The sequence below is a fragment of the Triticum urartu genome, chromosome 7 (assembly GCF_003073215.2).
Source record: "Triticum urartu cultivar G1812 chromosome 7, Tu2.1, whole genome shotgun sequence".
NCBI lineage: Eukaryota > Viridiplantae > Streptophyta > Magnoliopsida > Poales > Poaceae > Triticum > Triticum urartu.
The window spans coordinates 416,625,075-416,646,551 of NC_053028.1; the positions used below are offsets into that span (position 1 = coordinate 416,625,075).

General features: G+C 44.4%; 2 protein-coding genes and 1 long non-coding RNA gene across 5 annotated transcripts; 2 read left to right on the forward strand and 1 right to left on the reverse strand.

Annotated features, from left to right (window-relative positions):
• The first annotated feature begins 3,694 nt into the window (after window positions 1-3,694).
• Window positions 3,695-10,008, forward strand: LOC125519949 (lysine-specific histone demethylase 1 homolog 2). The gene is made up of 2 exons (XM_048684731.1): window positions 3,695-5,314; window positions 9,011-10,008. Exons 1-2 carry the CDS (start codon window positions 3,769-3,771, stop codon window positions 9,742-9,744), a joined length of 2,280 nt encoding a protein of 759 aa, XP_048540688.1. The 5' UTR covers window positions 3,695-3,768; the 3' UTR covers window positions 9,745-10,008.
• Window positions 10,009-15,715: 5,707 nt separating this feature from the next.
• LOC125519951 lies at window positions 15,716-16,495 on the reverse strand. Its single transcript, XM_048684732.1, has one exon. It carries the CDS (start codon window positions 16,465-16,467, stop codon window positions 15,916-15,918), a length of 552 nt encoding a protein of 183 aa, XP_048540689.1. The 5' UTR covers window positions 16,468-16,495; the 3' UTR covers window positions 15,716-15,915.
• A 1,303-nt stretch (window positions 16,496-17,798) lies between these two features.
• On the forward strand, window positions 17,799-21,194 carry LOC125521096. 3 transcript variants are annotated; one of them, XR_007289015.1, is made up of 4 exons: window positions 17,799-18,056; window positions 18,209-18,355; window positions 18,771-19,204; window positions 20,434-21,194. It is a non-coding gene; the product is annotated as an uncharacterized LOC125521096 (long non-coding RNA). The 3 variants fall into 3 exon arrangements; XR_007289014.1 differs by having other exon boundaries at window positions 17,800-18,056; window positions 18,236-18,355; XR_007289013.1 differs by lacking the exon at window positions 18,209-18,355 and having other exon boundaries at window positions 17,804-18,056.
• The last annotated feature ends 283 nt before the right edge of the window (window positions 21,195-21,477 follow it).

Below are 21,477 nucleotides of genomic sequence, written 5' to 3' on the forward strand. Positions count from 1 at the left end.
TCGATAATACCCGGTATTACCCGATATTCACCGAAACCCTTCCGGTGACCCCGAAACGCTTCCGAAACCTCTCGGAACTATTCTGGATATTAATGAAAAAATTCCACAACTATATTCTCATCACTCCCATCCCATTAACACTCAGTAGATCATGATTACCTTAAGCTTGTGACCCCATAGGTTCGGTAAACCATAGACATGAACGAAACCCCTTCGTTCAATGACCGATAGCGGAACCGTGGACATCCATATCAGTCTCTATGATTACACGAATGATATTCGAGTGAACCTTTGGTTATCATGTGAGGTTCCTTTTACTTCGTGATACTTTACAAAACCATGTGTGCATCAGTATCCTCTAGAGTCATCACTATGCTCACTATACCGTTGCTCCCGTTACCGGTTTTGTTCTTCTTTCTCGTTGGCGTGTTCCGGCATCCCCGTGACATAGTCACCTATGTCTGGCCAGATGATGATGGATGTTGTCACACCGAGAGGGCCCTAAGAATATCTCTACATCTTCGGAGGAGCAAATCCCACTCTCGAGCTGTCCGGACACTTCTCAAACTTTCCGGTGAGCCTGAAAGTTGTTGTTACGATCACCTTGTTACAGATGACATTTAAGCAACCCCAAAGCCCACCGTCTGGTAGGAAGTGACCGAGACACTCTCATGGTTTGAGGAACTAAAACACATGCTAACACTTCGTGTTATAACAGATGATATTAGACGATATGATCACTTAGTATAACAGACAAGTATTGGGTCAATTCAATATGATCGTTCTTCTAACGTCATACCCTCAATGTTTTTAGGACTATCGTTAAACTTAACGATATCCTAAGATCCGGAAAACGTGATCACCAACAACACTTGAGGCGGTCTTTGAGGCAGGACCGGGAACCTATTGTTTACCGTTTATCATTCCACACGTGCATATGAGTTTTCCACTGAATCGCATATTCTGGGATCATAACAGTTATAGCATGGAATATAAACTCTTAACTATGAATAATGGAAATATAATAATACAATATTATTGCATCTAGGGCATATTTCCAACAGCCAAGGTGTACGGGTTCGGTGACCGCCCTAAGAGTTGCCACTTATACGGGTTCGGTGACCACCCTCAAGGGTCCCTTAGTGGAATCACGTCATCTTGCATTATGCAAGGGTGTGAGGAGATCTTGTTGCTTCTTGGGGAGCATTGTGCCTCCACACTGCTCCAAACAGATATTAGCATCCGCAAGGGTGTGAACTTGGGATACATTGTTGTCTCTACGTGCCTCGATTATCTCTTACGCGAGCCCTTTACTTATGCACTTTACTTTGTGACAGCCATGGTGTGACATGTTATCTATCTTGCTATCACTTAGTTGTTTATCTTGCTTAGCATAAGTTGTTGGTGCACATAGGTGAGCCTAGTTATTTTACGTTTTGTGCTTGACAAATTAAACGCTAGTTTTATTCCGCATTTGTTCAAGCCTAAACCGTAATTATTTTAAAGCGTCCATTCACCCCCTCTAGGCGACATCCACGATCTTTCATGAAGAAAGCAAATCCTTTGAAGAAACAGAAACTTACCAGAATGAGCATATACCCGCGGAAGAAAAACTACGCTAAGCATGCATTCAACTTAAAGACCAGGTCATGAGAAGAGTAGAAAGCATGCAAACCGAGTAGCAATACAAGGAAGCTAAATGAACATAGAAGGAAACACACTCAAGTACCGCTAGACTGAAGACAAAACAAAACATGCATTGAAAAGACTAAGTATTTGAACAAATTCTTCAATGGAGAAGGAGACAAAGTTTTCACAATGCAAGTACTAAAAGTGAATAGCTGGAAAATGAAACTAGTAGCTGTGAGAACACAATGGATTTGTTTGACCAGTTCAAGTTATGTGACAACTTTACGTCTCGTTGGAGAGGTTGAGATTTAATTCAGAGACCAAGTCTTTTATCTTATTATTCTCGAGCTAAGGTATGACATTCCAGCTTAATAGAAATCATAGACTACCCATATCAACAAGTTGCACCTTCTTTTCTGGGAGCCCATCAGAAGGAACCTCAAAGTTAAGCATGCTTGGCTTGGAGCAATTTGAGGACGAGTGACCGACTGGGAAGTTGATCCCGGGTGTGCACTAGTGAGGACAAACTGCACCGAAAAGACTAATGTTGGTCTGTGGAGTTAGTCTAGACTCCAAACTCTACGGGTGGGAACCGATGTGCGATAGGTTTGGTCGGGGCTTTACAATTGGTACCAGAGCCGATCCTCGCGGTTACATAACCGTGTGCGGATATGTGATGCATACATAGGGCACATGAGAATGCAGGCACTGACATGCACAGACGTGTGCCAAGAAGGAATGTTCCTTCTGGGCCGACAGGATGTCGGTTCCTTTGAGGGAGGGTATATGTGACATCTCGGCTTAATAGAAATTATAGACTGCTAGTATCAACAAGGCACACCTTCTTTCCTGGAAGCCCATCTGAAAGGTGGGTGCCCGACTAGGAGTTGATCCTGGGTGTGCACGTGTGAGGACAAAGTGCGTAAAAAAGACAAGTGTTGAAGTGGCTGAGCCGGTGGGTTTGGCTAGGGCGTTACATAAGGTCACTTAGACCTCAACCATTCACTCATGTAAATCTTTAAGATAGACTTCCGAAAATTTCACATACTCATTTTTCAGTGTTCCACAATGACTCTTGGAGGCTATGAAAGACTCCTAACCATTTGGAAGATCACACTCTTTAAGAATAAGTTTTCGGTTCACATAGAACATAATCTCCAGCGATGCTCAATCACTTTGGATCTGTGTGTTTGGGTTTTTCTCACTAGGATTCAGTCAAATGTTTCAGATGATGGGTTGCTCTAAATGAAACTTGTCATGCAATAATTTAGAGCAGTCAGCCAACTAATGATGGACAGGGGTGGTTATTTATAGCTGGGTAGCAACCCGGGGTCCTGATATGACCGTTGGTCAGGTGGGACCCACTAGACAATTATTGTGAGCGGTCATGTCTGATTTGGCCGGACATGAATACATGCGTTGACGCTCTGAAGCGGCGTTGACCGAAAACATGCGGGAGACAGAGGGGTTTTTGGTGGGCCAAGTCGGTTAAAAGAGGGCTTGCGAGTGGTCCGGACTCCCACAAAGCCTCCCACGTTTGTCTCCAGGTTGCGGGAGAGATCACGTTTTAATTACGCCACAGACCGATACAGCCCCGTGTTAGATGGCTTTCGCTGTCCGGACGCATGCGGAAGATTTGCGGGTCGGTGTTGGAGATACCCTTATAACTAACTATATACATGTTGACTATTACATTGAGTATAAATAACATGGGAGCATATTATTATTAACCATGCTCTTTATTTGCATTCTTCACGACTCCGATGACGCTGCCGCTTCCGTGTTCCGTCTTTTTGGCTTCCCATGTCATGACTCCATTCTTGTACCACCAAACAGCGGGGCACATGACATTGATGCAATTTTTACAGGAAAGTCAACTTCCTTTTGCGCACCTCACAGAATGAACCACTTAAACTGACAGCAGGCCGCCGGCCCACGTCATCGTCCTCTTTTGGGTTAAGCCCGCACGCCCGCACGCGCACCTCGGCCCTCTCGCTGCGACGGCTGGGCCTGCCTGTCATTCAATCAAACGCATTAAAGTATTTTTCCCAGGTTCCCACCCACCTTCTCCCCCGAAAGCCCAAACTGACGCAGCCGAGCAAACCCAAACCCCAACTCCCCACACGACCCTTACCGGCGATGTCGCCGTCGCCGCCGCCGCCGTCGGGTCGCCCGCGCCGTGCGGCGTCGGCGCGTCCGGGGTCGTACGACGAGTCGCTGGTCGACACCGAGCTGCAGGCCTACCTTGGGAACTCCCCGTCGCGGCGCATCCGGCGCCTGCGCCGCCTCTCCCCGGAGGAGCGCCAGCGCGAGACGGAGACAGAGGCGCTCATTTCGCTCTCCCTGGGCTTCCCCATCGACGCCCTCCTCCCCGCCGAGGAGGCCATCCTCGCGGACGCCGATGCCGCCGCCCCCAACGACTACATCGTCGTCCGCAACCACATCCTCGCCTCCTGGCGCGCCGATCCGCGGGTGCCGCTCCCCCGCGCGCGCGTGCTCGAGACCGTTGCCTCGAGCTACGATCACCTAGTCGCCGCCGCGCACGGCTTCCTCACCCGCGAGGGCCACGTTAACTTCGGCGTCTCCGCCGCCTTCCCCGCATCCTCTCCCGCCGACGCGCTCCAGGCCCCAGCCGCTTCCGTCCTCGTCATCGGTGCTGGCCTCGCTGGGCTCGCTGCCGCGCGGCAGCTTCTCCGCTTCGGCCTCCGCGTGCTCGTCCTGGAGGGCCGCGCCCGCCCTGGTGGCCGCGTTTACACCTCCCGCCTAGGCGGGGGCCAGGCCGCCGTCGAGCTCGGTGGGAGCGTCATCACTGGCATCCACGCGAACCCGCTAGGCGTGCTCGCCCGCCAGCTCGGGATTCCTCTCCACAAGGTGCGTGACCGCTGCCCACTGTACCACACTGACGGCCGGACTGTGGGCACCAGGCTAGATAGAAGTATCGATTTGGTGTTCAATACGCTTCTTGACCACGCCACCAGGCTGCGGGAGGCTCTCAAGGAAGCCGCAGAGGGAATCTCTCTGGGGGAAGGGATCGAAAGGCTGAGAAGGTTGTACAATGTGGCCAAAAGCGAGGAAGAGAGGGAGGTTCTGGACTGGCATCTGGCAAACCTTGAGTTCTCCAATGCTGGTTGCTTATCGGAGCTCTCTCTGGCGCACTGGGACCAGGACGACCAGTTTGAGATGGGTGGTGACCATTGCTTCTTGGCTGGAGGGAATTCGAGGCTGGTACACGCCTTATGTGATGGTGTACCAGTGTTGTATGAGAAGACGGTGAAGCGGATTGAGCATGGAGTAGATGGCGTGAGCATCACAGTGGAAGGAGGGCAGGTTTTTCAGGCGGACATGGCGCTCTGCACTGTTCCGCTTGGAGTGCTCAAGAGTGGGAGCATTGTGTTTGACCCAGAGTTGCCTGAAAACAAGCTTGGGGCGATTCAGAGGTTGGGGTTTGGTTTGTTGAACAAAGTGGCTATGGTGTTCCCATCTGTATTTTGGGATGAGGAAATTGACACATTTGGGTGTTTGAATAAGGAGTCGAGCAAGCGTGGGGAATTCTTTCTCTTCTACAGCTACCATACTGTCTCTGGCGGCGCAGTACTTGTTGCACTTGTGGCGGGAGAGGCTGCTTTGGAGTTTGAAAAGGTTGATCCTGTTGTTACACTTCATCGAGTACTTGGTATTCTTCGAGGTAATCACCACTAAAATTAACAACCATGTTCACGGTGTCTTCACAAGTTTAGTTAATATATTCAATGAATGTTGGGAGTTAGATCATCTATTTGTAAGAACTAGATGATACCCCCACGCGTTGCTGCGGGAATTCATAGTAGTAATAATATATATGATCAACATTTATGTATTGAATAATATTTTAGTTAGAATCATGATCTAGTAGTTGCATGGACTACATAAAGTTTATTATGTTTGCATGAATAACTCATACTTCAATTGTAAAAACGGTAACATTTAAGAGAATTATGCATTATTTTTGTGATTTGTGCACTCTTGGGAGATGTGTCATTCCATTTATTACACGATCATCAGTTACAACTGGATGAGCATATGCTTGGAGTTGTTTCATGCTATTATCTACCTTGTTGTTTCACCTATGAACAATCTTAGCAAAGGTATCTGCTGCCTATTATTTTATCGTAAACGCTCTGTTCTCTCTATATATACCAACCATAGTATTGAGGCATAAAACTTACTTGAGAGGGGGGGGGGATCAGAACTCAGAATCGTGGACATAGTGGACTACTTGCAGTTACATATGTCAAGTATATTTGAAATCCGAAAGGTAGCAAGTGTATCTATCTCAAGAAAACATTCTAGGAACAGAAGGGAGCAAGATTCTCCCATTCTGAAATTAGTATTAGACAGTTCAGACATTTCTTCAGTTCTTAATAGGCATCCAAGCAGCCTTGAATAAATGGAGTTCAAATAAATCTGTATACAACGGAATAGGTTAGATGATATCAAAACAAAAAGCATGATGGTCAGCAGTACGTACACAAAACATCAATGTTTGCTTGATGGCCTTTACTGATCTACTACTTACATATGATGCATACATATGGAATAAAGAAAATAAATTCACTTATAAAACAGTCATCCGCGCACATGAGATGTTTCAAGTAAGGCCAGTGCATAGTGTCAGTGTGCATGCTTACATCAGAAGTAGGATGAAAACGGAGCGGAAACGGACGGAACTGGCTGCTACCACATTTGTTTTCATATTTTTTGCAGAAGCAGAAACGAATACAGAAACCCCGGAAATGATACAAAGCGGACATGGAAACAGAAGTGGGCGTTGACCAGAACATAGAACCCTTGAGTCATAGAGAAATAATAAAAAAAACAAATTTAATGAAATATTACCATAGCTACAAAATAATATGATTATGTTAGCAACTTAGCGTAGTACTTCTGGACAATTTGGGCCTAAAATCATCTATTCTGCTCAGTGTGTTGTTTGGTGGTTGGGCTACAAAGCGGCCATAGGCCTATACAAAAAACGGAAATTCCATATTCACGGAAACATAAAGTTCCGTTTCCACGCCTGTTCCACCGGAAAACACCGTTCCATTTTTGTTTCCATTTCCGCATAAAAAATTCCATTTCCATTTTTGTTTTGCAAATTTCCGTTTACGTTTCCATTTTCATATTTCCTCTCCATTTCCATTTTTCCTCCGGAAAAGCGGAAAGTTTCCACTCCATTTTCATCCCTAACCAGAAGTGATTCAGTAAAGCTAGCCCGGGACTCCCTGCGGAATCAACCTCCCAGCAGCGCCTGAACTGAGACATTAGGAGAAGATGAAAATAAATCAGCACCATGGGCAAGGTGCACTGGCAGTCGTGCCAGACCGGGAGAATCATTGAAGGCAAGGGGCTCGACGATCAGAGCGGCCCACCGGCAACAGGACCACATCCCGAGATATCCCGGAAAGTCGTCGGAGATGAGGTGGTCTAGCGATTTTGCCGGAGCCGAAGAGCCGCCGGAGGCGAGCGGATAGGCGGTCAGCCAAAGGATTGTTCTCAACCGGAGATTGCTTCCCCGCCGCCACATCCCATACGGTGTCGGGGAAAGGATGTTCTGGTGGAGAGGGCTCGATCGGTGAGACTTGAAGAGGGGCGAGAGAACATCACGTTAGTTGTTTTTATATTTTGAGATGGATCCAGAAAAAAGGACCCGGGTGGACCCAGAAAAAAGGACCCGAGTGGAAGACGATGGGCCTATGGATGATGAATACACATGGTAGTGGGTAGAAGCTGGAGAGGCCATACTTTTGTCTTCCACATACAAATAGGTGAGGCCATCAGTTTGTCTTCCACGCACAATAGATAAAAGGGCAGCCCGGTGCATGTAGCTCCTGCTTGCGCAGGGTCCGGGGAAGGATCCAAAAAGAGGGTCCTATTGAAAAAGAAATTATCCAAAATAGAAAGAAGTTTTTTTTCTGCTTTGGGTCTATAGTACGCAGCCTTTCCCTACATTTCTGCAAGAGGCTGTTTCCAGGACTCGAACCCGTGACCTCATGGTCACAAGGCAACAACTTTACCGCTGCGCCAAGGCTCCCCTTCCTTTCACGCACAATAGACACGTGACATAAATCATCCAATCCATGCTGCAGCGGGAATAGCCAGCTAATTCCGGTAATTATTGCCCTGTTTATTGACCTCCACATGCATTCAACGGGCCAAGAGGAGTGCGCTTAGTGAGAGGAGGTCAAGGAGGAGGAATGCGCTTAGTGAGAGGAGGTCAAGGAGGACACGTCGGGGAACTATGATGATTAACCTATGGCGGGTCCCTCCTGTAAGTGGGTAACAAAATGATGTTGTGGCTGGGTGCTGATGCGGATAGCTTGCGTGTCAAGAGAAATAAGATAGTTGGGATGAACTCTTTAGGTATTATAGATATGCGGAAAGGCATTTAAAAAACTACATGAAGTGGTTTGCGGTGTTTGGGTAAACACTAAACAAAGTGCAATGAGCAAGAGAGGCAGGATAATGCTGATGCGGATAGCTTGCGTGTCAAGAGAAATAAGATAGTTGGGATGAACTCTTTAGGTATTATAGATATGCGGAAAGGCATTTAAAAAACTACATGAAGTGGTTTGTGGTGTTTGGGTAAACACTAAACAAAGTGCAATGAGCAAGAGAGGCAGGATAATGTTGAGTGGAAGCTTTTAAATGATGTGTATATCTGCTAATCCATATGAAAAATTATGTTTGAAACATATTAATGTTGTATACCTGGTATACACTCTGTATTCCTTGGTGGAATAGGTGGTCATTTAAGATCAGGTTTAAATAGCTAGAACAAGTAGTGCATGTGATTATGTTATAATCATTGTCACCACACTATTCCATTGAAATGTCGTTTTGTCTTGATTTGAGTCGTGATTTATATAGTAATAAAATAGCTATTTTGATGTATTATACCTTTTTTTTCTGGACTTATTAGAAGGTGCAGTCGATTGTTTAGAGTATGGATGTCATTTGTTAGTAGCCATTACCTGTTTCTTGGTAGTTTTTTTTTCTCCAATCACAGCATCTCCAATGCTCCTAGGTATAGGTGCTTATTTTTTTTTTCACGACACGTGGCAGAGAATATGAGAAAAGTTAAGAATTGCCCCTTAAGCATTTATGCTTATATGGGTGTTTGTGAGTTGTGTGGGAGCATTTAACTACCTATAAGCACATGTGCTTACATTGGCCATTTCTGGATTAGTTTATTAGATGGATGCTTAATGATATGGTAACAAGAACAGGGGTTGTGCAATAGAAGCTTATTAGGGGGATGCATGCAAATTCTTTATATTGGAATATATGATTTGTTTACTTGTTATAATAAGCACTTAAAATGTTATTCATGATTTGTTTGCAGGTATCTATGGCCCAAAAGGCGTTACTGTGCCTGACCCCATTCAATCTGCTTGTACAAGATGGGGTAGTGATCCTCTCTGTTGCGGTTCATACTCTCACATCAGAGTTGGGTCTTCTGGAACGGACTATGACATTCTTGCTGAGAGTGTCAGTGAAGACCGGCTCTTCTTTGCTGGAGAAGCGACGAACCGTGCATACCCTGCAACGATGCATGGTGCCTTATTGAGCGGACTAAGAGAAGCTTCCAGAATTCTCCGGGCTTCACAAAGCAGAGTGGATTCCGATCATAAAAAGTATGCTCTGCAGAAAAGCCTTAGACCTCCCGATGGCATCCTTGAAGATCTTTTCACGGAGCCAGATCTTGAATTCAGCAGATTCTCATTTGTGTTCTCCTCCATGACACCCGACGATCCACAGTCTATAGGCTTGCTCAGGATTACACTTGAGAATCCCCATTTGGAAGGGGACCAAAAGGATCAGGAGCCTGCGGCCGAGAAGGAGGCTCACCAGAAAGCCTTCCACTTATATGCCGCCATCTCTCGAGAGCAGGCCAATCAGCTGCAACTGGCAGGCGATGACGATCGAGGTAGGTTAGAGTTGCTATGCAAGGATCTTAGTGTAAAGCTGATGGGCTACGACAGTACATGTGATACAGGTAGCTCTCTGATTTTAAGCATCCAAAGCGCTCAGAAAGCCAGGAAGAGGCTGCAGCGCCCCAAGGACTTCAAATTCTGACATCGTTTTGTGTTACCAGATTGCCTCCCTCCCCCCTCTTTGTAGAAGAGAAGCATTCTTAGCTAGGTTGAAGAATCTGAGGTTAGATTGTTTTGCAATTTAGTGTTGTACAAATTCAGACATTGGGGCCATCCAAGACCCTGTCGTGTTGCGCTCCTAGTTGTAAATTGCAGCATCTGGGTTCAGTAGATTAGACCTGGGATGCAAATGGCATGATGAGTGGATCCAGATAGTTTTTTTTAAGGGGTATATGCACTGCAGATAGTAATGTTTGCTTTGCCTGTTAACGTGGCTAATAATTTCAGACGGGCATCTGTCACTCTGACCATGAGCAGCCGCAAGATGATTTCTGTTAGAAAATGCAGGCTACTCCCAGCTCCAGCGTCGGGCCCTCCATACGGAGTAGGACGTCGAAACTAAAAAAAAAAGTAGATGGTACCACACGGATTATTGTGTGAATTTGTTGCAATATATTTCATGGAGATTGGAACATCAATATTTGGTTAATAATATGAGAACTTAAACTAAAAATAGATATGATTACTTGTACCTGATCACTAAAATATACTAGTATAGTATTAAATATAAGTAGCATATCAATTTTCTCATGCATGATTATATATTGAGGTGGATCTTTTGCCATGAATGAAGCCATGCAGCCAGATGCCTCGTCGAGTCCACCGCCTCCACCGGCGTTGGAGAAGCCACCTCCGACCCCTCCGCAACGTCGGATGTCGAGTAGAAGATCCACCGTACTATAGGCAAAACGAAGGGCGGCTGGCATAATTCTTTTAGGAGTTTTCTTATTCTATTGGTGTTTAATCAATATAGAGCATATGTTTGTTCAAAAACTAAAAGGGTGACTTCCTATTCAAGCACCCTTATTCCTCTCTAGCCAAATCTTCCCCATTGTTGACTCTGATTTTCTGCAAGTGCATATCGTTTAGTTGTATTTGTTTTTGAAGTAAGAGTATCGATTCAACAAAGAGCCTAGGAAATGGTCTTTTGCACCCTATAGAGGTTTATTGGTATATGCCTACAATTTATTTTAGATCTCAATCAAAAGTGGTGTGAAGGTGGAAATATTATAAGTGTGTGTGAAAGCGAGAGCCAAAGTGGGCAAGAATTGTAACCAAGGACAAAAGAGTAATAGAAGTGATGTAAACTACAACATGGTTAAAAGTGTTCCTGGTGAGTATGGATTCACCACTGCCATGATGATAAAGATATAGATCATCCCAGAAGTAGTACTTCAAACCGCCGAAGAACTTCTTTCTTCGTTGATGCAGGTGGCATATATTTTCCATCAAGGAAGTTAGCATAACCTGCAAACCAAAGCATTTCCTCCTTGACAACACCAAGAATTTCTTCCGGAAAGAATCACTAATGGGATAGGAGCATCAATACAACGCCCTCAATTCTCGAAAGGTGATATGCAAGAGGGTTATCTTCTCCTTTTTCTATCAATGACTTGTAAATCAAATTCTTGAAGTAATAGAACCCACCGAATCAAGCGAGGCTTTGCATCTTTCTCAGTAAGAAGGTACTTCGGAGTTTGATGATATGTGTAAACAATCACTAGAATAAAGAATAGGCTCTAGACTTATCACACGAGAAAACAACTAGTAACTCTTTTTCTGTGGTGGCATAATTTTTCTGAGCATTATCAAGAGCACGACAAGCATAATGAATAATGTTCAGCTTCTTATCATCGTGTTGTCCAAGAATAGCACCTAAGATGTAACCACTATCATCACACACAATTTCATAAGGTTGATCCCGTTTTGGTGGCTAAATGATGGAGCCATGATTATGCTTTTTGTAGCTGTTCAAAAGCTATAATGCGATCCTCATCAAAATCGAAAGGATCATCCTTCTGGAAAAGGTTACTTGACAATTTGAGTACTTCCAAAAATATATTTAATAAGCAGTCTATAAAAACCCGCATGACCAAGGAAGCTTCATGTTCCTTTCACATCTCGTGAATATGGCAGCCTCTCAGTGACTTCTAATTTTGCTTTATCCACTTCTATTCCTCTGCCAGAGATCTTGTGCCCAAGCACAATACCTTCCTTTACCATGAAATAACATTTTTCCAGTTGAGAACACGATTAGTATCCCCACTCCTCTGCAAGACATTGCTAAGGTTATGCAAACAATTAAGTGGTTTCATAGACGGAGAAATTTTCCATCATTACTTCCATTATCAACTCAACAAAATCAACGAATAGAGCGAAAGTGCTCTTTTGATTCCGGGCTCACATGCTCCATCTTGAACTTTAAAATCAAAATAAATAGTAAAAAAAATCATTTTTTTGAATTTTTTTGTGATAAACATCGATGAATGCTTTCACTGGATGCAAAATTTTGTGATGAAATGACATTCGGGGAAATGTGGGCATAAAAAACAAGATCCATGTTTTGCATCGGGGGGCATTTCATGTAGCGGCATCAGATAGAAATGGACATTAGTGGCGACCCATGGAGGTGGTTTTGACCCAAAAATACAGTCGACCATGATGTACACCCAGGGGCAGTTATATTTGTTAGGTACACTCTCTGAGGTGGTTCTAAATTTTAATCATATGTAAGAATAGGTTGAGATGGTTTAAGCGCCTTTAGTTTCTCGCACGTGCATGATGTTTCATATTCGATTCTGCATGTAGTAAGTTAGTACCTTGGGACGCAACCATTTCTCTAATCCTTCCCCCTGATTATCTTGTATCACTCCTCCTTTCATTTCCAATCCATGACCAAACCCTAGCACTGCCACCACACATCGGATCTTAAGCGTGTCACTTCAAGGGACTGAGCCCATCACACACCTCTGCCAAATCAGGCCGACGTTGTTGCTAAACTGTCGAGGGTAACCATCTACCGAGACCTCTATCAAACTGGCATGTTAGCTGCCATGGCGGTGAGGAGAGGTTAGCCCGTTGATGCTTGGAAAAGACTGCCTTGCCGCAGACCTCCACCAATGCCTCCTCCAACAGGGTACTCGCCCCTTACCACGACGTCGACCGGGATTTTTGGCATGGTGAGGTCCTGTATTTTACTGGCATGCATGTCAATGGGTTTGGTTTAGGGTCTGCTTACTTATGTTTGTAGTTGTGAACTATGATAAATCATCATCAACTTCACCATGCTAGTTTATTATGATCATATGTTTCACTAGTCGATAATTTTTTGTTTTATCGATGATGAAAAATATCCATACTATCCTTGGGTTTTATAGATTAGGCGTTAGAATTTGGTTCTACTTCTGCCTAAGCCCAAACTTTGTGGTAAGTTCGGTAATATTTGAGGCAACTTATAACATAGGGGGGAAAGGGTTTGGATGTGGTTCTATTCATGTCCAACAACATTTACTCAATTATCTTGAACAATTTCTTTTCAGTGCTAGCCTTAAATTTGTTCTTTGTGTCACACACATAACACACTCAACATATCAAATGCCAACGTAGAAGAAGAAATTGTCAAAGAGAGTTCATTAAAGGGTGTTAGCCCTACTTATAGATAGGTGATGAAACTCGAGACCTTGTTGACCTGCAAAATTCTTGACCACAAGCCGGATTACACATTTGCTTACAAGGAGGGGAGAGATAGAGAAAGAAGAAGAGAGTGTGTTCCACCTCTACACATGCTTCTAGAGAACTATAATAAATGCAAAGGAAAGAGAAGGAGTGTAAACTATTGTATGTATGAGTGAGTGATGTCTACTATGCAACTTTATTCTTCTAGACTTAGTTGGGCTTCCAAGCGCAGAGTTTTGTAGGGCAGTAGCAAATTTTCATCAAGCGGATGACCTAAGGTTTATCAATCCATGAGAGGTGTAGGATGAAGATGATTCTCTCTCAAACAACCCTGCAAACAAATATAGATGTTCTGTTGTGTCCCCAATACACCAAATACAATTGTGAGTTGCATATGTGCACTAGTTCAACGAAGATGTGATGATAGGTGTGTAATATAGATGGTAGCAATAACTTTTGTAATCTGAACAAATAAAAACAACAAGTTAGCAAGTAACAAAAGTGAGTAAAAATGGTGTCTCAATGCTTGGAAACAAGGCTCAAGGTTCATACTTTCACTAGGGCAACCACTCAACATCATTAACATAATTAAATCACATGATAATCGCTCAAAGTGCAGCAAAGAATCACTCCAAAGTTTCTAATCCCTCAAAGTGCTACGATAACACCATACGATACGTATCGTTCAACCTTTAAGCCTATATTACCCCAGTGTCACCACAGGTATCCACAAGTTAATTACTAGACAAGCATCATGTAATCTAAAATCCAAAATATTCAATCCAACATAAAGAAACTTCAAAGAGCAAGACTCAATTCACCACAAAAAGGATAGAGGGATATGAACATCATAAGATCCAACTTTATTAATCAAGCTCATGATACAATAAAGATCGGAATCCATCAAGAACATGGAAGAGAGAGATCAGACACATAGCTATTTGTACATATCCTCAGCCTCGAGGATGAACTACTCGCACATCACCATGGAGGCAACAAGGTTGATGAAGAGGCCTCCATGGATGGGTACCCCCTCCGACAGAGTGCCAAAAAGGCCTTTAGTTTGCATCACTTTGGAACAGAGGCTTGCAACAGCGATAAAATTGTTTCGGGTCTCACTCCGAGGGTTTTGGAATATATGTGAATTTATAGGCCAGGAATTAGGTCAAATGAAGCTACAGGGGCCCCACAAGCCTGGATGGCGCAGCCGGGGGGTAGGTCGCGCCCTTGGGCTTGTGGGACCCACATCCATCTTCTGGTCCTCTCCTGAAACTTCCAGGGTTTCTTTTTTTCCATAAAAAAACCATCATAAATTTTCATGGTGTTTGAACCCTCCTGGATATGGACTTCTTGCGAAACAAAAAACATGCAAAAACAGAAATTGACATTGAGCACTAGATTAATAACTTAGTCCATAAAAATGTTATGAATGTGCATCAAAACCATATATAAATGATGTAAATATAGCATGAATACTTCATAAATTATAAATAGATTGAAGACGTATCAGTGATCGATAATAATGGCTCTTGATGACATGACAATAACCTACAATACTACATGTTATATTATTAGTCTTGCTAGTCATATCAATTGTCACATCATGACTCTCTCTATGAAGACATCTCCAACGTATATCATCAAAAGAGACACACTATTAGTCCGCGCACTGATCCGCGGACACGGATACTGGAGTCGACCATCCAACCCTGTCACCTAAACGTTTGCCCTTGTTTTCCCTTCTTTTAAGTCGCAACACTCAAAATAATTATGGAAAATAACATAATTTATCCATAAATAACTTGCAAATATCCTTAATACAACAATAGTTCAAATGTCAATATTATATATTAGATAACCAGATGTTCAATAAGTTTTTTGATTCATTGATTCGGAATTCAACGATACTCGAGTTAGAATCGAAACAAGTCCTCCCACACACTGTTGCCCTTGAGCTTCATCCAACAATGTATGAATGTAAATGACCTCTCCTCGGTCCTGTGGCACAAAACGTTCGCACTCATTCTCCATCAGTGAGTACCCCGCCATCGTTTTACTCTAGAAAACAACAAGATGGTCAACAATAAAAGTTGAATGGCATTTGACCGAACACCCTCGGGGCGGGTGTCTGCCATGGATGGCGTCGGCAGGAAGGTTGAGGATGCCTCGCTGTAGACGAATCCTGGGTGGATGGCGTCGTAGTCCAAGGCAGACAGGCACGTGGGTGGGGGTTGCAGAGGTCCGAGGATGCATGGGAGCAGCTGAGAGGTACAAAGGCGGTGTCAGACAAGGAGGGTGAGAATGCAAAGCAGGCGGGCAAGGTAGAGTGGAAGAAAAGTGGACCAGAAGGGCATTTGAGCGGGCTGGAGGTGTCGGATTCCAACGTGGCAGCGGTCCAGACTCCTACAAGCCCCCTTCCAGTTTGCCTCCAATTTGCGGTAATTCGGACAACCGAACTGGTGTGTGGACCGATGAGCTACTGCATTGGATGACAAATTATGCCCCGACTGCTTGCTCCGAACGGTTACGGGCATTGTGAGTGTCCACATTAAAGATGCCCTTACAAGTTCTTATTAGTTTGATTGAACTTGACAGCAGATTAAGACAAAGCAAACAACTAACTGGAAGTCTGCAATGCTCATATGCTACCGAGCAATTGACCGAGGGAGTAAGCCAGAAGGGCCTTGTTCCGGTCGACAAGATTCATGGCGTAGAGCGGCGATGACTTGAGCCGCACCAAGCGATCCCTACAGCCCTCCACGTACGTCACGCAGCGCACGTACTCCTCCCCGAGCCTCGCGAACCGGCAACGCGCTACCATGTCGCCGGCGACGTGCTCCATGCACTGCACAGCGTAGGAGTACTCCGTCAAGCATGTGTTGTAGGCCGCCCTCTCGTCGCCAGAGAGCGACCCGTTGCGGAGCAGCTCGGCCGCGGCGGCAGCCGTGGCGCCGTAGGACTCGAGGGCGCGGTGCGCGGCGAGGAGCGCATACTCGGTGACCTCGATGTGGACGGACGGGCTAGGATCGAATCCCCCGCGGAGCGTGTACATGCACATGTCGTGCATGAGCTTGGTGCCGCACGCCTTTCGGCAGGCCGCCTCCACTGCCAGTGACGGGACGCCGGGGCAACGCTCGCCGGCGGCGCCCAAGAAAGGGAATGCGAGAATGAGGAGGAGTATGGTCTTCATGGTCTTTGTGTTACGGGAGATGTGTTTGTGTCTGAGGCTCTGAGCTGGCCACAACGTTGTACGTTTATACTGGATTTTCTGGTTGAGAACTGGAGATGGACTGACACGTGTAGCGCGCCTACACAAATGATGACATGTATATGGACAATTGGCAGAATGCCAATCTTGCTTGTTTTCTCATTGTGCTCATTAATCTCTCGCTATTTTCCACTCCACTGATGACATATATGTGGACAATTGGCAAAATGCCAATCTTGCTTGTTTTCTCATTGTGCTCATTAATCTCTCGCCATTTTCCACTCCACTGATGACATATATATGGACAATTGGCAAAATGCGAATCTTGCTTGTTTTCTCATTGTGCTCATTAATCTCAACCATAAGAGATGTGGTACTTGACTTGTGAAGCCTATGTTTTCTTTCTATGTTTTCTTTTCTTTGTTAGCAGGGAAGGGACCCGAAGATCCTAGAAACTGGCTTATATTAACAAAGAGATTTTATGCAAAACATCGTACTACAGAATTTAGTGTGGAGTATTAAGCTGATCCAATGGTTAATATGACTCGATTTGGATTTGGCCAAAGGACTTTTTTTTAGCCACGTACCATAGAACAATTGTTCTACGGTATTTTCATTAATTAACTAAAATATGTACAAATACAAAACAAGTGAAAACCCCTTCAACCTATGGCAGTTCTATGAAACATTGATATCAAATTATAAGTTCTGTTCTACCCAAGTACGAATCCTTTCGGCTTTGGTTTGGTTTGCTTTGATCTGAGCAGCCCATAGTCCTTCCTATAAGTAATGCATCCAACCAGGTATGTGAGGAGGAGCCGGCCTGAAGATCATGTCATTTCTGATAGACTAAATTCCCCAACATCCCGTAGTTACAGTGTCCAATGCAATATCTTGTGGCAAGTGCAGAAATGCAAACTGGAATTCATCAAATACTGATATACCTCTTTTTCTAAGTGGAATAATGTTGTTCCAGCACTATAGGGCAAAGGGGCAATTTCAGAATAGGTGCAACAATGTTTCTTCTCTGTTATCCGCACATAGGGAATTTAGATATTAGATATATTAAAACCGAGCACTCTCCCAGCCCTCTTAAGCCATCAGCATTTTTAATCGTTGGATCGTCATTTTTAGTCGTTTTTTACCATCGGATTTGCTCTTAATTGCATCCAAATCGCGCGTGCAGGCTTCATGACGAGCGCTAGCCTTCTCGGGCCGCTGCTTCCGTGGTTTTTTCGGCCATCGTAGATTCAGTTGGGCCTACTGGGCCTGTACTCTCTGATCCCGTCCAGAGCAAAAGTGGAGAACCCAAAACACTGGACGCTCGGGTCTCTTTAGCTCGCAGCCGACCCCGGGTAACCTAGGTCCGTCGCCGTCCAGAGAGAGCGCATAACCGTCTCCTCCTCGATCCTTCCCACCGCCGCCTCCATGTTGCTCTGTGTTCGTCGAATCGAAGGGGACAGTAGATGAGAGATGAGAAACAGACGATGAAGGGATGACGAGTCGAGCTCAAACAAGGCGCACAGGACGCCGTCGGCCGCCCCTCGACTTCAGCGATGTTCGACGGCCACGTATGATCTCGATCTCTTTCCCTCTCCCTCTCTCGCTTCCCCCGTTTCCCTTTCCATCTTCGATTAGGACGAGGTTACGCACCTTGAATGATTCAGCGGCAATTGCATGGGTTCATGTGTGTGCGTGCGCGTGTGTGTGATTCCCACGACAGTGGTGGTTATTTGCGATGTCGCTGCAGGTTTGGAATGGTGGGAGGCTGCGCAGTTGGTGCAGAACTATGGGGGATTTTCGGGTGTCAGCTGTCACGCTTAAAGATGGACTTTCAGTCTAACTTGTAGCGTCGGATTTTATTTGAAGGGTAAGAAATCCGATATTTTTCAGGGGCTCAAGCTTTGCCGTAGAGTTCTCAACCTACGAAAACATATTGTTACTCTTGGAGGTGGTCATCAATATTTCACTGCTTGGACCCTTGATGCCAATCTCGAAGAGTTGATCATAGATGTCATTGCATTGCAGCTGGAATGTAAGGTTGGATTCTTAGTGGAGGCAGATGAGCTACAACTAAGGCACCTTTTCTTAGACCTTCTGAGTTTGATTTTTTTTAGATGGTTGCACATATAAATGGTTGCTTTAATCTGAGAAGTGATTGTATTTAAAAAATGATCTTAATTCTTTGTGTTCCGAGTCATGGTGTGAAACAATCCTGAACAATACTACGGACCTCAATATCGAGAATATTTATAAGTTTTATGTGATGTGTTTATTTGCTGTAGGTGTTTGGTGACGAGAGATGCGATGAACATTCTGAACACATTACTTGCGAAAAAAATTGGTTCTTATGAGGGATGAACAATTCTTTGGCATATCTGAAACTTCAATGGCAAAGTGGCACCGGAGTGTCTTATTTCTGCACCTTCAGGAGGAATATCCTGACACAGAAATGAATCTAGCTGGACATATTTGCATGCTCGAACAGCTTCCGCGGAAGGAAAAGGAAAAGCTGGCAAGCGAGCTAATGGATATTGCAAGAGAAAAAACAGAAAATAAAAGGCAGCAAGAGGAACATTAGCAAACGCCAAAAGCCAGAGTGACAGCAATCAAGTCACCAGATATGATAGTGGTCCTTTTAAAGAAATGCTGTTCTGCCTTCCCCTGCGTCTCTGAGCAGAAGCAAGCAGGAGGACAACGAGCAGCGCTCTTCTATCATGTACGTCTTCTTCACTGTAATGGTAGCAATAGCACGTTCATAGGTTGATGGTATATTTTCCTTGTATCAGTTCTTAATTTCTTTCTACACATAAGACTGAATTCGAAAAGAATCAAGTGTTGGTCCCTTACTAAATTTGTGTTTTAAATGTTAAAGCTTCATTATCTGAAGCCATGCTCACATGGTAATTCTTTTTTGAGATTTTTACAAGTTCCCTATACGAAGTACTGTATCCTAAAAAAATACAATAAAAACATATCTGTAAGCAGTGTCACCGTCCTTGCATCTCCTATGTTCAGGAGGCCTTCACCTCATCCGAGGATGTTGGCGCTCCGTGTCTGTGTGTGTGTTACTTTATTTTAATATTGCAGCTGCACGATGCTCAATATCGAGGTTATCATTTGTCGTCGAGGCAACAAAATGATTATACGGATTGTTTGTTTATCCATGTTTCTATCTGCAATTTTTTATATAAGACTATTATTTTTCATCGATTTATTTTTTGCTACCTCCATGTGAGCAGAGAGAAGGTATTCGACTTTCATGGTTCAAAGGACTGATGTTTTCACTTTTATTGTCGCACAAATGGTCTATCTCTTATGAACTAAAAGAAATTTAGGTCCAACAACCAAGCTTATTTTATAGCTGCTATAAATCAATTGAGCAGACTAGGAGGTATTCCATTAATTATCACCTGTGTGGATGCAAGGAATTCCATAATGATATTCCATATTCCACTAGAAGAGTACTTCAAGAAAACGACATTTTTGTTCTTGGAATTCTGTGCATAATAGAAGTTGCTTGCCTTAGAATGTTGTGAATTTCTGTTGTGTCCGTTTTTTGCATGATCTCTTCACATGAATGGGGATTGATGCCACAACGATATTCTTCACTATTTGTGTTCTAGCAACCATTCCTACTATTGTGTAGTAGTAGTAGTTCTATTATTTCAGAGTCCGCCATCTATGAGGTGCATACTCAATCACCAGCAGTATCATCACACAATGTTTTTTCTTACTCTTTGTGGTACATGTTACGCCTTCTTCATCCGGCAATAACATCCTAGGAGTTATGCTTATCCACGAGGTTTGCCTTTTCATCTTCAAATTTGTGTAGATTTTCCTTCCCTACAATCCCATTGTCTTGCGACAAGCAGCTCTTGGGTATTTGCTTTGTTCGTAACATAGTGTTTGTAATCATTTTTGGCTTGCTGATGATGTTTGCCGCAGTTAATTTGTTGCAGGTACCTATGTTTTTAAGGCGTCGCCTAAGCGTCGCCTAGTCGTCGCCTAAGCGTCAAGGCGCCCCAGGATGGCAAGGCGTCTACCCCGCCTTAGACAGACATGAAGTGTACGGCTGTGGCTGCCCTAGTTCTGGCTGCTCCTGGGGCTTGGAGATGACGGCCCCGCTGTCTCCCGGCACCATGAAGAGGAGGGAGGACTGGGGGCTCCTGGGGCTTGCTGCTGTGAGGGAGAAGGGTGGGGCCATGAAGAGGAGGGAGGGAGGACCAGAAGGGTGTGGCTTCGTGGCGGCTGTGGTGGGAAAGAAGGGAAGGAGATAGTGGAATTAGGTCACGGGGGTGTATATGGCCACTAGATGGGCTTTTGGGCCACTGGGAGGTGCATAAGTAGTGGCCCATCTCTCAGCCATTGCTCTTTTTCTAGTATTAATATGTGCAGACCTATTGATGACTCTTTTCCTGCAATGTTTAAGGCGTCGCCTTGCCTCGCCTTACCGCCTCGCCTTGGCGCTTAGGCGTCAGAGCGGCCCTCCTCCGCCTTATGACGCTTTACCGCCTTAAAAACATAGGCAGGTACAATCGCCAAGTCCTTGGGACTGGATCTGGGTTTTTCTGGTTCCAGAATTCCTTGGCGAAGAATTCCCAATGATTGCTAGCCAGGATAGCTCAGTGGAATGTCATATCCTATCCAATATCCAAATATATGTTAATATTCGCTTGGGTTCCACGCTTATGTTTTCTTAATGATTCATGCCATGCTATTGCCGGCTATTATCGTTGTTGTATGTATCCTTCAGCTTCTTTAGGTGGTAAATTCATATGTGGAAATGTAAGCACACTTGCCGTAGTTGTTCCCACAGTCTTAATGCATTTCCTATCTGATCAAATGGCATGTATATAGTGTGTATAAAGCCTGCAAAGGAGAAATGATTATTGACCATGTCTAGAGTATGCTTGATTGTGGGTCTTTTACAAATTTGGATAACTTTTTGCTGATAATTCAGTATGATGTTAAGAACTTCCTTGCATGAGT

Excerpts from the sequence above, each read along its gene's own strand:
- LOC125519949 (XM_048684731.1), top strand. The coding sequence starts at position 3,769 with ATGTCGCCGTCGCCGCCGCCGCCGTCGGGTCGCCCGCGCCGTGCGGCG. Across the intron at positions 5,315-9,010 it reads AGTACTTGGTATTCTTCGAG|GTATCTATGGCCCAAAAGGC; the intron begins GTAATCACCACT and ends ATTTGTTTGCAG.
- LOC125519951 (XM_048684732.1), bottom strand. The coding sequence starts at position 16,467 with ATGAAGACCATACTCCTCCTCATTCTCGCATTCCCTTTCTTGGGCGCC.